Genomic DNA, 14849 nt, shown 5'->3' with positions numbered 1-14849 from the left:
GGACTTTATTACTTTCTCTCTCGTTTAGGAAGCCCTACCCCAACCACTCATGAGATAGTCACAGTGGGTGACCCTTTACTCTCCTCTGGACTTCGAAGCATTGGCTCCAGGCGTCACAGTACTTCTTCCCTGTCACCCCAGCGGTCTAAACTCCGGATAATGTCTCCAATGAGAACTGGGAGCGCTTACTCCAGGAACAGTGTTTCCTCAGTCGCCACCATAGGGACCGCTGCAGATCTCGAGTCAAGTGCCAAAGCGGTTGATCATGTCTTAGGGCCACTGAATTCTAACACTAATTTAGGGCAGAACACTCCCACCTCTTCACATCTGCAAAGGACGGTAGTTACTATGGGCACTAAAACCAGTCACTTCGATGGCTCTTCATCTTCAGAAATGAAGCATTCCAGTGCTTCAGACTCAACATCCAAGAGCTCCTCTTCGAAGGGAGAGAAGACCAAAATGCCGAGTTCCAGGAACTCAGAGGGATCGGCACATAATGTGGCTTACCCTGGCCTTCCGAAACTGGCCCCACAGGTTCATAATGCAACAGCTGGAGAATTAAATGTTAGTAAAACGGGCACTTTTGCTGAACTGTCTTCAGTGCCATTTTCTTCTAAAGAGGCCCTCCCGTTCCCGCCACTCCATCTGAGAGGGCAGAGGAATGATCGAGACCAACAGACAGATTCCAACCAGTCAGCAAACTCCCCTCCCGATGAAGATACTGAAGTCAAAACCTTGAAGCTATCTGGAGTGAGCAACAGATCGTCCATCATCAACGAACATGTGGGATCCAGCTCCAGAGACAGGAGACAGAAAGGGAAAAAATCTTGTAAAGAAATGTTCAAAGAAAAGCATTCCAGTAAATCTTTTTTGGAACCTGGTCAGGTGGCAACTGGTGAGGAAGGAAACCTAAAGCCAGAGTTTGTTGATGAAGTTTTGCCTCCTGAGTTCATGGGGCAACGACCATGTAATAATGTTTCCTCTGATAAGATTGGGGACAAAGTCCATTCTATTCCAGGAGTCCCCAAAGCTCCATCCATGCAAGTAGAAGGGTCTGCCAAGGAATTACAGACACCCCGGAAACGCACAGTCAAAGTAACACTGACACCTCTGAAAATGGAGGGTGAGAGTCAGTCCAAGAATACCCTAAAAGAAAGTAGTCCTCTTTCCCCTTTGCAGATAGAGTCAGCATCTCCAACAGAACCAATTTCCACTTCCGAAGGTCCAGGAGATGGTCCAGTCGCCCAAGCAAGCCCGAATAATACCTCATCCCAGGATTCTCAAAGTAATAACTATCAGAATCTTCCAGTACAGGACAGAAACCTAATGCTTCCAGATGGCCCCAAACCTCAGGAGGATGGCTCTTTCAAGAGGAGATATCCCCGTCGCAGTGCCCGGGCACGTTCTAACATGTTCTTTGGGCTCACCCCACTCTATGGAGTAAGGTCCTATGGCGAAGAAGACATTCCGTTTTACAGCAGCTCAACTGGGAAGAAGCGAGGCAAGAGATCCGCTGAAGGACAGGTGGACGGGGCTGATGACTTGAGCACTTCCGACGAAGACGATTTATACTATTACAATTTCACTAGGACAGTGATTTCTTCAGGTGGAGAGGAACGGCTGACACCCCATAATTTATTTCGGGAGGAGGAGCAATGTGATCTCCCCAAAATCTCACAGTTGGATGGTGTTGACGATGGGACAGAGAGTGATACTAGCGTCACAGCCACAACGAGGAAAGGCAGCCAGATCCCAAAAAGAAACAGTAAAGAAAACGGAACAGAGAACTTGAAGATGGATCGGCCTGAAGACACTGGTGAGAAAGAGCACGTCATTAAGAGCTCTGTGGGCCACAAAAATGAGCCAAAGATGGATAACTGCCACGCTGTGAGCAGAGTGAAAACACAGGGACAGGATTCCTTGGAAGCTCAGCTCAGCTCATTGGAGTCAAGCCGCAGGGTCCACACAAGCACCCCCTCAGACAAAAACTTACTGGACACCTATAATACTGAGCTCCTGAAATCGGATTCAGACAACAACAACAGTGACGACTGTGGGAACATCCTGCCCTCAGACATTATGGACTTTGTACTGAAGAATACTCCGTCCATGCAGGCTTTGGGTGAGAGCCCAGAGTCCTCTTCGTCGGAACTCCTGAATCTTGGTGAAGGTTTGGGTCTTGATAGTAATCGTGAAAAAGACATGGGTCTTTTCGAAGTGTTTTCTCAGCAGTTGCCGACGACGGAAGCCGTGGACAGCAGTGTCTCTTCCTCCATCTCAGCAGAGGAGCAGTTCGAGTTGCCGCTAGAGCTGCCGTCAGATCTCTCTGTCCTGACCACCCGGAGTCCCACTGTCCCGAGCCAGAACCCCAGTAGGCTAGCTGTAATCTCAGACTCAGGAGAGAAGAGAGGAGCCATCCCAGAAAAATCTGTGGCCTCCTCTGAAGGTGACTCCTCCCTGCTGAGTCCAGGAGTAGATCCCAGCCCTGAAGGCCACATGACTCCTGACCACTTTATCCAAGGTCACATGGATGCAGACCACATCTCCAGCCCTCCTTGTGGTTCGGTGGAGCAAGGTCATGGCAACAATCAGGATTTAACTAGAAATAGTAGCACCCCTGGCCTTCAGGTACCTGTTTCCCCTACCGTTCCTATCCAGAACCAGAAATACGTGCCCAACTCTACCGATAGCCCTGGCCCGTCTCAGATTTCTAATGCCGCTGTCCAGACCACTCCGCCCCACCTGAAACCAGCCACCGAGAAACTCATTGTCGTTAACCAGAACATGCAGCCACTTTATGTTCTCCAGACTCTTCCGAATGGAGTGACCCAAAAAATCCAGCTGACCTCTTCTGTTAGTTCTGCACCCAGTGTGATGGAGACAAACACGTCAGTATTGGGGCCCATGGGAAGTGGTCTCACCCTAACCACAGGACTCAGTCCAAGCCTGCCGACTTCCCAGTCTTTATTCCCTCCTGCTAGCAAAGGATTGCTCCCCATGCCTCATCACCAGCACTTACATTCCTTCCCTGCAGCTACTCAGAGTAGCTTCCCACCAAACATCAGCAGTCCTCCTTCAGGCCTACTTATCGGGGTCCAGCCTCCTCCAGATCCCCAGCTTTTGGTCTCAGAAGCCAGCCAGAGGACAGATCTCAGTACCACAGTAGCCACGCCATCCTCTGGACTCAAGAAGAGACCCATATCTCGCCTGCAGACCCGAAAGAATAAAAAACTCGCTCCCTCTAGTACCCCTTCAAACATCGCCCCTTCCGACGTGGTTTCCAACATGACATTGATTAACTTCACACCCTCCCAGCTTCCAAATCATCCCAATCTGTTAGACTTGGGGTCACTTAATACTTCATCTCACCGAACTGTCCCCAACATCATAAAAAGGTCTAAGTCCGGCATCATGTATTTTGAACAGGCGCCCCTGTTACCGCAGAGTGTGGGAGGAACTGCTGCCCCGGCGGCGGGTGCAGCCACCATGAGCCAGGATACCGGCCACCTCACGTCAGGGCCTGTGTCTGGCTTGGCCTCCGGTTCCTCCGTCTTGAACGTTGTATCCATGCAAACTACAACCGCCCCTACAAGTAGCGCGTCCGTTCCAGGGCATGTCGCGTTAACCAACCCGAGGTTGCTTGGTAGCCCAGATATTGGCTCCATAAGCAATCTTTTAATCAAAGCCAGCCAGCAGAGCCTGGGGATTCAAGACCAGCCTGTGGCTTTACCGCCAAGTTCAGGAATGTTTCCACAACTGGGGACGTCACAGACTCCCACTACTGCTGCAATGACGGCAGCATCTAGCATCTGTGTGCTCCCCTCGACTCAGACTGCGGGCATAACAGCTGCTTCACCTTCAGGGGAAGCAGAAGAACACTATCAGCTCCAGCATGTGAACCAGCTCCTCGCCAGCAAAACCGGGATTCTCTCTTCCCAGCGGGATCTTGATTCTGCTCCAGGGACCCAGGGCTCCAACTTTACCCAGACGGTAGATGCTCCTAATAGCATGGGGCTGGAGCAGAATAAGGCTTTATCCTCAGCTATGCAAGCCAGCTCCACCTCTCCTGGGGGCTCTCCGTCCTCTGGACAGCAGTCAGCAAGTCCCTCAGTGCCGGGGCCCATGAAACCCAAACCAAAAATCAAACGGATTCAGCTGCCCTTGGACAAAGGGAGTGGCAAGAAGCACAAAGTCTCCCACTTGCGGACCAGTTCTTCTGAAGCACACATTCCAGACCAAGAAGCCAGCACGACACCCCTGACCTCAGTCACAGGGTGAGAGATGCAGACCTTGGCTCTGCTGGGTCTGAGGGGTTTCATGCTCTGGAGTAGAGGCTGTTGAAGTGGTCTTCTGGGAGGGACACACCTCGGCCCACGTTACATTACTTGGGTTTTCTGGGCTTTGATTTGATTTTTTTTTTTTTTTCCCCCCTCACAGTGCTGATTTATGGAGTAAAATTTAGTTCCATCCGTTGGCAGTTGGTCCCTTGGATAGAACCACATCTTTTTTTTTTGGTATGCGGGCCTCTCACTCTCGTGGCCTCTCCTCTTGCAGAGCACAGGCTCCGGAAGCGCAGGCTCGGCAACCATGGCTCACGGGCCCAGCCGCTCCGCGGCATGTGGGATCCTCCCGGACCGGGGCACGAACCCGCGTCCCCTGCATCAGCAGGCGGACTCTCAACCGCTGCGCCACCAGGGAAGCCCAGGACTATGTCTTTCATTGCTCTTTGCTCTGACTTAGAACAGTGCTGCTGTTTGCGCCTGTTTCTTTTTCGCTGAGGCTTAGTTAGGATACTAAGGGATGATTATTCCTGTCTGGAGGGCAAAACCACCTGTTGTAGATCTCATGGTGTCCTTTTCTGAAACATTTTCATTAAAATATACGTAAAGTACACAAAGTGAATTTTTATCTAGGTATGCATCCATGTAGCTGCCATTCAGATCATAACATAAAAGATTTCTAGTCTTCCAGAAGGCTCCTGGTGCCCTCTCTTAGTCAGTACCCCCCAAGGTAACCACTGTCTAACCCGTATCACCACGGGTTACTTTTCTCAGCTCATAAATTTTATCAGATCCTGTTAGATTCTTCTTTAGAGTGATCTCCTTGTTGGGTACATATTTACTGTTGTTTTTCTTGAAAAAATACAAATGATTCTGTTCCAGGGCTCCAGGAGCAGAGGCTGAGCAGCAGGATATAGCTAACGTGGAGCAGTCGCCACAGAAAGAGTGTGGGCAGCCTGCAGGGTAAGTGTAAGACTTAGTTCCCTGAGGTGAAGCACTCAGTTCTGTCCACCTCATTTAGAAAATAGTCCTTCCTGATTTGTGGTTTTTTTTTTTTTTTTGGCCAAAGTTTTTTTAATGGAATTAATACATGCTTGTAAAGAAAAAAAAAAACAAAACACAGAATTATTTAAATAATGGGTAACGGTTCCATGTTCTTCCTGCCTACCCTGTTCCCAATTTATTGCCTAGAGGTAATTGTTGCTTGTAATTTGTTTTCATTCATACCAACATTTCTATGCCTACAGATATGCATGGTGTACATTTGAATGTGTATATACCTTTTTTTTTTTTTTTTTTGCGGTACGCGGGCCTCTCACTGTTGTGGCCTCTCACGTTGGGGAGCGCAGGCTCAGCGGCCGTGGCTCAAAGGCCCAGCTGCTCCGCGGCATGTGGGGTCCTCCCGGACCGGGGCATGAACCCGCGTCCCCTGCATCGGCAGGCAGACTCCCAACCACTGCGCCACCAGGGAAGCCCCCGTATATACCTTTTACATAAAATAAATAATGCCGTACATACTGTTCTATACTTGTTTTTTTTCAGCTATTGTATCGTGCACATATCTCTGTGCCACTTCATTTTTTAATGGTTGCCTCCAGTTCTGTTGTGTAGACCTACAGTAATTTATTTAACTAGTTCCCTCTTGATCTGCATCTGAATTGTTTGCAGGATTTATTTAATTATAAAAGGTGAAAATAGGTATGATTTACTGGTTCATCATGCAGGCTGCTTTTTTTTTTTTTTTTTGGCGGTACGCGAGCCTCTCACTGCTGTGGCCTCTCCCGTTGCGGGAGCACAGGCTCCGGACGCGCAGGCTCAGCGGCCATGGCTCACGGGCCCAGCCGCTCCGCAGCATGTGGGATCTTCCCGGACCAGGGCACGAACCCGCCTCCCCTGCATCAGCAGGCGGATTCTCAACCACTGCGCCACCAGGGAAGCCCAGCTTTTGTTTTTAATTAAACCAGCTAATTCACTTAAGGAACTCCGGAACTGCTTCTAACAAGCGTCCTTTTATTTTTTTCTAACAGTTAAGGGTATGAGAAGAATTTTAAGGACACAGTCTACAACTCCAAAAGCAGAAAATTCATGTCAAATGTTTGGGAGAGAATCTCACAAAAGATAGTTGATGTTATGTATCTTACAGTAGTGTGGTGGTGTGTTCATTCAACAGGTTGTTCACAAAGCATGCTGTGGTTCATGTCTAGTGGTTGTTTTGTATAACTGATACAGCTGTATGGTAGATTGTGGACAGTTTTTATCTTTGAATTGAAGAACTAGCTGGTGTTACATCTCACATTTGGTTTTCTTTTCATGTAGGCAAGTGGCTGTTCTTCCTGAGATTCAGACAACACAGAATCCAGCAGATGAACAAGAAAATTCAGGTATGTGGGTGGGTAACGGGTTAGAATCAGAATTTCCAAGCCAGAAGTACTGTAAAAGTCACCTTCTCTACCTACTGATTTTCTAGATTTAAAAAAAAAAAAAAAACAGTCAAAGCGCTAAAGATGTTAAGTGATTGGCCAAAGGACACGAAACTAAAACCTATAAATACTCTTCTGCTCTGTTTGCTGTAACAGCAGTGTGACTGAAATAGCTCACAATAAGCTGTCTTCATCCTTTAGTTGTCACTAGTGAAGACCAAGAACCATTTTTATTATATAATATAGCCAGAGGTAGGTTATGGCTCCAGATACATCTCCATAGCACTTCTGTCCTGATGCATTTCATCAGTAAACAACTAGTCGCTTCAAGACTAGAGAACTCTGGATATAAGACTCTGTCCTTTTCCCGTTGAGGGGATTCCCAGAAGAAAACCAGGCAGAGAAAATGCTTAGCCATACAATTTGGGATGCAGTCACATTCTGCTGATTTGCTGATTCCTGCAGAGGATTGATACGTCTCTGTAAGAAGGCAGTGTGTGGGGTGGTGGCTGAGAGTACAGACTCTGCAGTCAGCTAGGTTGAAATCCCAGCTTTACCACTTACTAGCTCTATGAACATGGGCTGCTCAACCTCTCTCTGCCTCCGTTTTCTCACCTTTAAAATTTAGATCATTTCTCACCTACCTCATTGGATTGTTGTGAGGTTTATCTGAGTTAATACAGGAAGTTCCTAGAAGAGTGCCTCATAGGTAGCGTTTCATACATGTTAACCATCGTTATTTTTTAGCTTTGACTCTGTTGAGGGCAATTACTTATTGAAAGACTGTCAGATTGTCATACCAGAAACTACCAGAGAGACAGCATAACTTCACATTAAAAAAAAAAAAAAATTCTAGTTTTGGTCACTTCCTAGCTCTAACCTCAGGCAAGCTGCTCCACCTCTTTGCACCTCAGGTTTGTTACCTGTAAACGGGAGTAAATAAAACCAGCTGTGTGATGCTGTTAGGCCTGGAGACAAAACGCGCATAAAGTCCTCAGTAAGTGTTTGCTGTGGCATCCACTGTGGCCCCTGTCTGTTTTCTCCCTCACAGAACCTAAGACAGCGGAAGAAGAAGAAAGTAATTTCAGCTCTCCACTGATGCTTTGGCTCCAGCAAGAACAGAAGCGGAAGGAAAGCATTGCTGAGAAAAAGCCCAAAAAAGGACTTGTTTTTGAAATTTCAAGTGACGATGGCTTTCAGATCTGTGCGGAAAGTATCGAAGGTGAGTGGATTAAATTAGGTCAGCCCAACAGCACAGGCTCTGCTCAGCTAGGGCTGCAGTAGTACCATTTATGTGAGCAGCTGCATATGAGATAGATTGAAATGGAGACACTAGGAGGCAAGAGGCCACTAGTGAGAGTATTATTGCAATAGAGATGTCAGGTAATAAAGCCCACTTCCAGTAGAAGAAGAAAGGAAAGGAGAGAAGAACAGACACATTCATGATTGCTTGGATATAGAGGGTTGAGAGAGAGGACTCAAAGATGCCTCTGAAGATTCCGGCCTGGGTGACTGAAAAAAAAAAACATATGTGAGGAGAACAAAAAAATAACTAGTTTGAGTGTACACATTCTGCGTAAGATGTATTTGAGTGTGGAGTGTGGGAAAAATCCAACAGATAGGAAGAGATCGTAGACTCTTAGGTTAGAGCTGGAAGGGATTGTAAAGGTTTTCTAGTTACACCCCTTAATTGTAAGGAACTGAGAGGTTGTGATCTCCTTCCCACAGTCCTGGTTAACCGTTAGTGCTGGTATTGTTTTGGTTAGCAGTAGAGGGAGTAGAGTTAATACCACACATTCAGGTTTGGGACCTGGACTACCCTCAGGGGAAGTGAGTGCTTTGAGGATGCAGGGGTCATTTTCAGAAGGTGGGAACCTCCTCACCACTTCTGTATCCTTTGTAACAGAAAGGAACACTGTTGGGTGGGGCACCTTCCCAGCTTCTTTCTTATTCACTGAACTGATTTAAACTAAGAAAACAACAAAAAACTGTTCTAGCAGGGGATCTTTTCACATCATTGGTATTAAGAGATGTTTGACTGAATTATCTTATTTCCTCACAGATGCCTGGAAGTCATTGACAGACAAAGTCCAGGAGGCTCGGTCAAACGCCCGCCTAAAGCAGCTTTCATTTGCAGGTAATGCTGCAGCGGTCATTTTACTCCTGTCTCAGTATCCTCTGGTAACTTGTGGGTCTAAGCTACAGGGTTGATTTCACCAAAAAAAAAAGAAAAAAATCAACCTTTTTTTTAAAAAAAAAAATCATTTTTCACAGCTTTACTGAGATATAAACCTTATACTACACAGTTTACCCATTTAAAGCATACAAATCGATGGCTGTTAGTGTACTCACAGAGTTGTGTAAACCATCACTACTGTGTAATTGCAGAACATTTTCATCATCCCTAAAAGAAGCCCCATACCCACTAGCAGTCATTCCTCAGCCCTAGCCCCTGGCAGCCACTAGTCTATTCTCTGTCTCTCTGGATGTACCTGTTCTGTACATTTCCTACAGAAATGAATCATATAATACGTGGCCTTTTGTGACTGGCTTGTTTCATTTAACATGATGCTTTCAAGATTTCTCTCTACTGTAACGTTGTCTCAGTACTTCATTCGTTTTTTTCTTTTACAGATGAATATTTTTTATTGTGGTAAAATACACATAACATAAAAGTTACTGTCTTAATTATTCTTTTATTTTTTTTAACATCTTTATTGGAGTATAATTGCTTTACAATGGTGTGTTAGTTTCTGCTGTATAACAAAGTGAATCAGCTATACATATACATACATCCCCATATCTCATCTTAATTATTTTTAAGTATACAGTTCAGAGGTGTTAAATACATCCACCTTGTTGTGCAGCCATCACCACCATCCATCCCCATAATTTTTCATCTTGTAAAACTGAAACTCTGTATCCATTAAACGATGACTCCCCATTCTCCTCTTCCCCCAGCTTCTGGTAACCACCATTATTCTTTCTGTCTTTGTGATTTGTAACTATTTTAAGTACCTCATATAAGTGGAATCATACAGTGTTTGTCGTCTTGTGACTGGCTTAGTACACTCGGCATAATGTCCTCAAGGTGCATCCTTGCTGTAGCATGTTGCAGAACTTACTTCCTTTTTCAGGCTGAATAATATTCCATTGTATGTATGTATCACATTTACTTTATCAGTTGATCCATCTGTGGGCACTTGGCTTGCTTCCAAACTTTTGTTGTTTTTTTTGAATAATTCTGCTGTGAACATGGGTGTACAGAGATCTCTTTAAGACTTTGCTTTCAATTCTTTTGGGTATATACCCAGAAGTGGAATTGCTGGATCATATGGTGATGCTATTTTTAATTTTTTGAGAAACCACCATACTGTTTTCTACAGTGGCTGTACCATTTTACGTTCCTACGAATGGTACACAAGAATTCCGATTTCTCCGTATCCTCACCAGTACTTATTGTTTTCTATACATATCCCTAATGACTTGAGATGTCGAGCGTCTTTTCATGTGCTTATTGGCCATTTATATATCTTCTTTAGAGAAATGTTTATTCAAAGTCCTTTGTTTATATTTTCATCAGGTAGGTTGTTTTTTTGTTGTTGAGTTTTATAAGTTCTATGTATTCTGGATATTAATCCCTTATCAGACACATGATTTGCAAATATTTGCTGCTATTCTGTGGGCTGCCTCCATTTTTACTCTGGATAGTGTCTTTTTTGCTTTTTGTTTTTTTTAGATTGGTGAGGGAGATATTTTGGGGGCAGGAAAATATGGTTCATAGGTCCTGCTCTGTCCAACAGTGGCAGTCATTGGGTGAACTATAGTTAAATTTGTACATGGCCTCTCCCAGGAGTCACTCTGAAATGATTTGATAATATGTGTAAGATTCTGCTCCTGGAGGAAACCAGCATCCCAAGCTCAGTGTTCTCAGTCTCAATTTGAGTAGCTCAGCCCTTTTTGCCAACGGCACAAAGATTGCTTTCATTTATCCATGTCTTTTGCTGCCACATGGAATGGTGGTTAGAAACCATGAACTCTGGAGACAGAAACTGAGTTCAAGTCCCATTTCTGCCCTTTCGCTATCAGTATTATTTCAGGTGCAAGCTAATTTACTTCTTCAAGGCTTAATGTCCTTAAGTGGGAATATTAATGCAACCTTCAGAATTTGTTGTGAGGTTTAATTAAAATAATGAACCTGGGAATTCCCTGGCGGTCCAGTGGTTAGGACTCTGTTCTTACTGCCGAGGGCCCAGGTTCAGTCCCTCATCGGGGAACTAAGATCCCACAAGCCGTGCGGTGCAGCCAAAAATTAAAAAATAAAGTAATGAACCTGACATGATTTATTTAAGTACCCTAATATGCCAAATTAAGATCATTATCCTGACTGAAGGGATTTGAGATAGAATTCAGAGAAATCACTGAATACTAGCTTTTTTAAATAGTATCGATGCACAAAATTTTTTTAATCATCATGAAGTCCAATTTGTTTTTTCTTTTGTTACCTGTGCCTTTGATGTCATATCCGAGAAATCATTGCTAAATTCAGTGTCATGAAGATTTTGTCCTATGTTTTCTTCTAAGAGTTTTATAGTTTTAGGTCTTACGTTTAGGTCCTTGACTCATTTTGAGTTAATTTTTGTGTATGGTATTAGGTAAGGGTCCAAGGGTTCTGTGACATTAAAGCTGAGACCTGGGCTTCCCTGGTGGCGCAGTGGTTAAGAATCCGCCTGCCAATGCAGGGGACATGGGTTGAGCCCTGGTCCGGGAAGATCCCACATGCCGCAGAACAACTAAACCCATGCACCACAACTGCTGAGCCTGCGCTCTAGAGCCCGCGAGCCACAACTACTGAGCCCACGTGCCACAACTACTTAGCCTGTGCACTAGAGCCCACGAGCCACAGGTACTGAAGCCCATGTGCCTAGAGCCCATGCTCCGCAACAAGAGAAGCCACCGCAATGAGAAACCCGTGCACCGCAACGAAGAGTAGCCCCCGCTCACTGCAACTAGAGAAAGCCCGCGCACAGCAACAAAGACCCAACTCAGCCAAAAATAAATACATAAATTTATTTTAAAAAAAAAAAATCTGAGACCTTTCTGTCTTGGGTACCTTCCTGTCTTGTTCACCTTTGTTTTCCCAAGATTCTGTCCGGCACAGTGGAGAGATGGAAAGAATGCGGGAGATATAGTAGGTGCTCAGTAAATACTTGTTGGATGAACAAGTGAATGGCCCACACGAGAATAGATTGTTACCTGTTGTAGTACTTCATACTACACCTTTATCTGGTTGCTTTCACATTGCAAGGTCTGTGTTCATATCTGCCTCACTCTGCCAAGGGCTCCTTGAGAACAGGGGCCGTGTGTAACTCATCTTTCTTTTCCCATTATTGACACAGTGTCCAATCTCATTGTAAGTCCTCCAGTGAAGGTTGAACACTAGAGTTGAACGCTCAGCCTAAACATTAAAATGAATTTTGTGAAAATACACTTAAGTATGTTTTTTAATGGCTTTTTCTACCTAGGAATCCACAGCAATCTGAAACTCCTAGGAAGGAATTCTTAGGGAAAATCAGTGTTGTATAGAAAAAAAAAAAATGTTTGCCGTTGTCTTATATGACTTCAAGCTCTTATATTGTCGACTTGTGTTTTATACTTTTATAGGTTGAGTTCTAATCGGAACAACGATTGTGATCATAAGAATGTTGCTTATCTGGAGACTTAACTTTCTGCTTGCCACTAAAACCAAATTATATCCCTTAGAGATTCTTGTAAGTGAAGTGGAAATTAGGCACCTGATAATAACTTTCCTCTCTTTTAAAAAATTATACAAGATGTAGAATTCTAAAATTTGGAGAAGCTAATCACCACAATAACAAATTGGTGGACGGGGTCCCACCTCCTAGAAGTAATTGTTAACATTTAAACACGGATATCCTTCCAGCCATAGCATATGGCTCCAGATTACACTGGGGTTACATCTCTATACATACGCTTTATAACACAAACGGTGTGTCTGTTGGAACTGCATGTGTGATCCTAACACAGTTATGCCTATGAAATAGTATCTTGTCCACAATAGATGCCATTATTATTTTGGTATCTATTAATACCAAAAACAATCATTGTAAGTGATACACTATTTATTTAACTTGCTATTTGCTAGTGTTAAAAAGAGGTATGGCAATTACTACTATGTCCCATCCTTTAAGGAAAGAAGCCAATCATTTTATTTTTTTATTATTATTTTTTTAAATATTTATTTATTTATTTGGTTGCGCCGGGTCTTAGTCACAGCACGTGGGCTCCTTAGTTGCAGCAGGCGGGCTCCTTAGTTGTGGCATGCAAACTTTCAGTTGTGGCATGCATGTTGAATCTAGTTTCCTGACCAGGGATTGAACCTGGGTCCCCTGCATTGGGAACACAGAGTCTTAACCACTGCACCACCAGGGAAGTCCTGAAGCCAACCATTTTAGAAAGCCTTTCACCATCTATGCCAGCAGACTTACATAAATGTCTTTTTTTAAGTAAAAAGAAATAAGAAATGCTCATTAATGGAATAAGACTAAGTGAGTAAAACAAAGTGGCTATTGAGTGTATTTCTCCATAAGCTCACTGTAACAGCACGGAAGAGAGTTCTGTGTTAGGGGTTCACTAACATTCCTTATAAATTTTAGTGAGGTGCCTGTGTGCATGTGAGCTTAGTACTCCATTACCTGTAAACAAAAATGGGATCATAGTTAGACTTATACAGACCAAGGTTCAAATCCTGTCACAGTAGCTATGTGACCTTGGGTGTGAGCCTAGGTTTACTTACCTTGAGATGAAGCTGGCGCTTCCTGCCTGGTGTGGTCATTATGCCATGAAATGAAATAACACATATAGCATTTCTGTGTACATAGAGAACATAGAAAATAGTCCATAGATTGGTGGCATGCTTTATTCACTTAATCTATCATGAGTGTTTTCCATATTGATGGATCTGTATCCGCATCATTTTAATGGCTATCTAATGTTAATTTCTAGCTTGTCTTTAGTATAATTCACCCTTGAGCAGCCTCTGGCAGAGTGATTCCCTAGCTTAGGCATTTCTGTGGTTGTATGTGGCTTCCTATTGGCTGGGCTCCTCACTACCCTGGTGCCTTTGATCCTGCAGGTGTGAACGGTTTGAGGATGCTGGGGATTCTCCACGATGCAGTTGTGTTCCTGATTGAGCAACTGTCTGGTGCCAAGCACTGTAGGAATTACAAATTCCGTTTCCACAAACCAGAGGAGGCCAATGAGCCTCCACTGAACCCTCATGGCTCGGCCAGGGCTGAAGTCCACCTGAGGCAAGTTCTCTTCCTTTCCATAAGCAGTTTGAGGTCTTGATTTTATGATCTAACGATATAATTATTTTCCCACTTAACCTTTGAGATTTCCAGTGTTAACACTGTCCTTCACTGGTTCTATTAAAGTATTTCTCTAAGTATATTTTCATCTTTTGGCTCCAGGAAGTCAGCATTTGACATGTTTAACTTCCTGGCTTCTAAGCACCGGCAGCCTCCTGAATACAACCCCAATGATGAGGAAGAGGAGGAGGTGCAGCTGAAGTCAGCTCGGTAAGTCTGGAGTGGAGAGCGGTCCTAAGAAACGCTCTCTACGAGTGAAATGCCATTTGCGGCAACATGGAAGGACCTAGAGATTATCCTACTAAGTGAAGTGAGTCAGAGAAAGACAAATACCATATCATATCACTTATATGTGGAATCAAAAATATGATACAAATGAACTTGTTTACGAAACAGACTCACAGACACAGAAAACAAACTTTGGTTACCAAAGGGGAAAGGTGATAGGGATAAATTAGGAGTTTGGGATTAGCAGGTACAAACTACTGTATATAAAATAGGTAAACAACAAGGTGCTACTGTATAGCACAGGGAACCATGTTCAATATCCTGTAATAAACCATGAAGGAAAAGAATGTGAAAAACAATATACGTATAGGGCTATCCCTGGTGGCGCAGTGGTTGAGAGTCGGCCTGCCGATGCTGGGGACACGGGTTCGTGCCCTGGTCCGGGAAGAGCCCACATGCCGCGGAGCGGCTGGGCCCGTGAGCCATGGCCACTGGGCCTGTGCGTCCGGAGGCTGTGCTCCGCAAAGAAT

The 14849-nt window shown here is 44.4% G+C and overlaps 1 protein-coding gene across 12 annotated transcripts in view; it reads left to right on the top strand.

Moving 5' to 3' along the window:
• KMT2A (lysine methyltransferase 2A) overlaps positions 1-14849 on the top strand; it is a 76131-nt gene that overhangs the window by 54801 nt on the left and 6481 nt on the right. For 7 of the 12 annotated variants that reach the window (XM_019941799.3, XM_033861992.1, XM_019941795.2 and 4 more), the window contains 7 exons: positions 29-4274; positions 5163-5243; positions 6597-6661; positions 7752-7922; positions 8763-8837; positions 13857-14031; positions 14194-14301. In XM_019941799.3, the coding sequence (XP_019797358.2) occupies positions 29-4274; positions 5163-5243; positions 6597-6661; positions 7752-7922; positions 8763-8837; positions 13857-14031; positions 14194-14301 (4921 nt within the window). Of the gene's footprint in view, positions 1-28; positions 4275-5162; positions 5244-6596; positions 6662-7751; positions 7923-8762; positions 8838-13856; positions 14036-14193; positions 14302-14849 lie in introns of all 12 variants that reach the window. The other 5 variants (XM_073808138.1, XM_073808137.1, XM_073808135.1 and 2 more) reach the window with 1 other exon arrangement.

Source organism: Tursiops truncatus, chromosome 8, assembly GCF_011762595.2.
Source record: "Tursiops truncatus isolate mTurTru1 chromosome 8, mTurTru1.mat.Y, whole genome shotgun sequence".
Taxonomy (NCBI): Eukaryota; Metazoa; Chordata; class Mammalia; order Artiodactyla; family Delphinidae; genus Tursiops; species Tursiops truncatus.
This window is presented reverse-complemented; position numbering and strand designations above follow the sequence as displayed.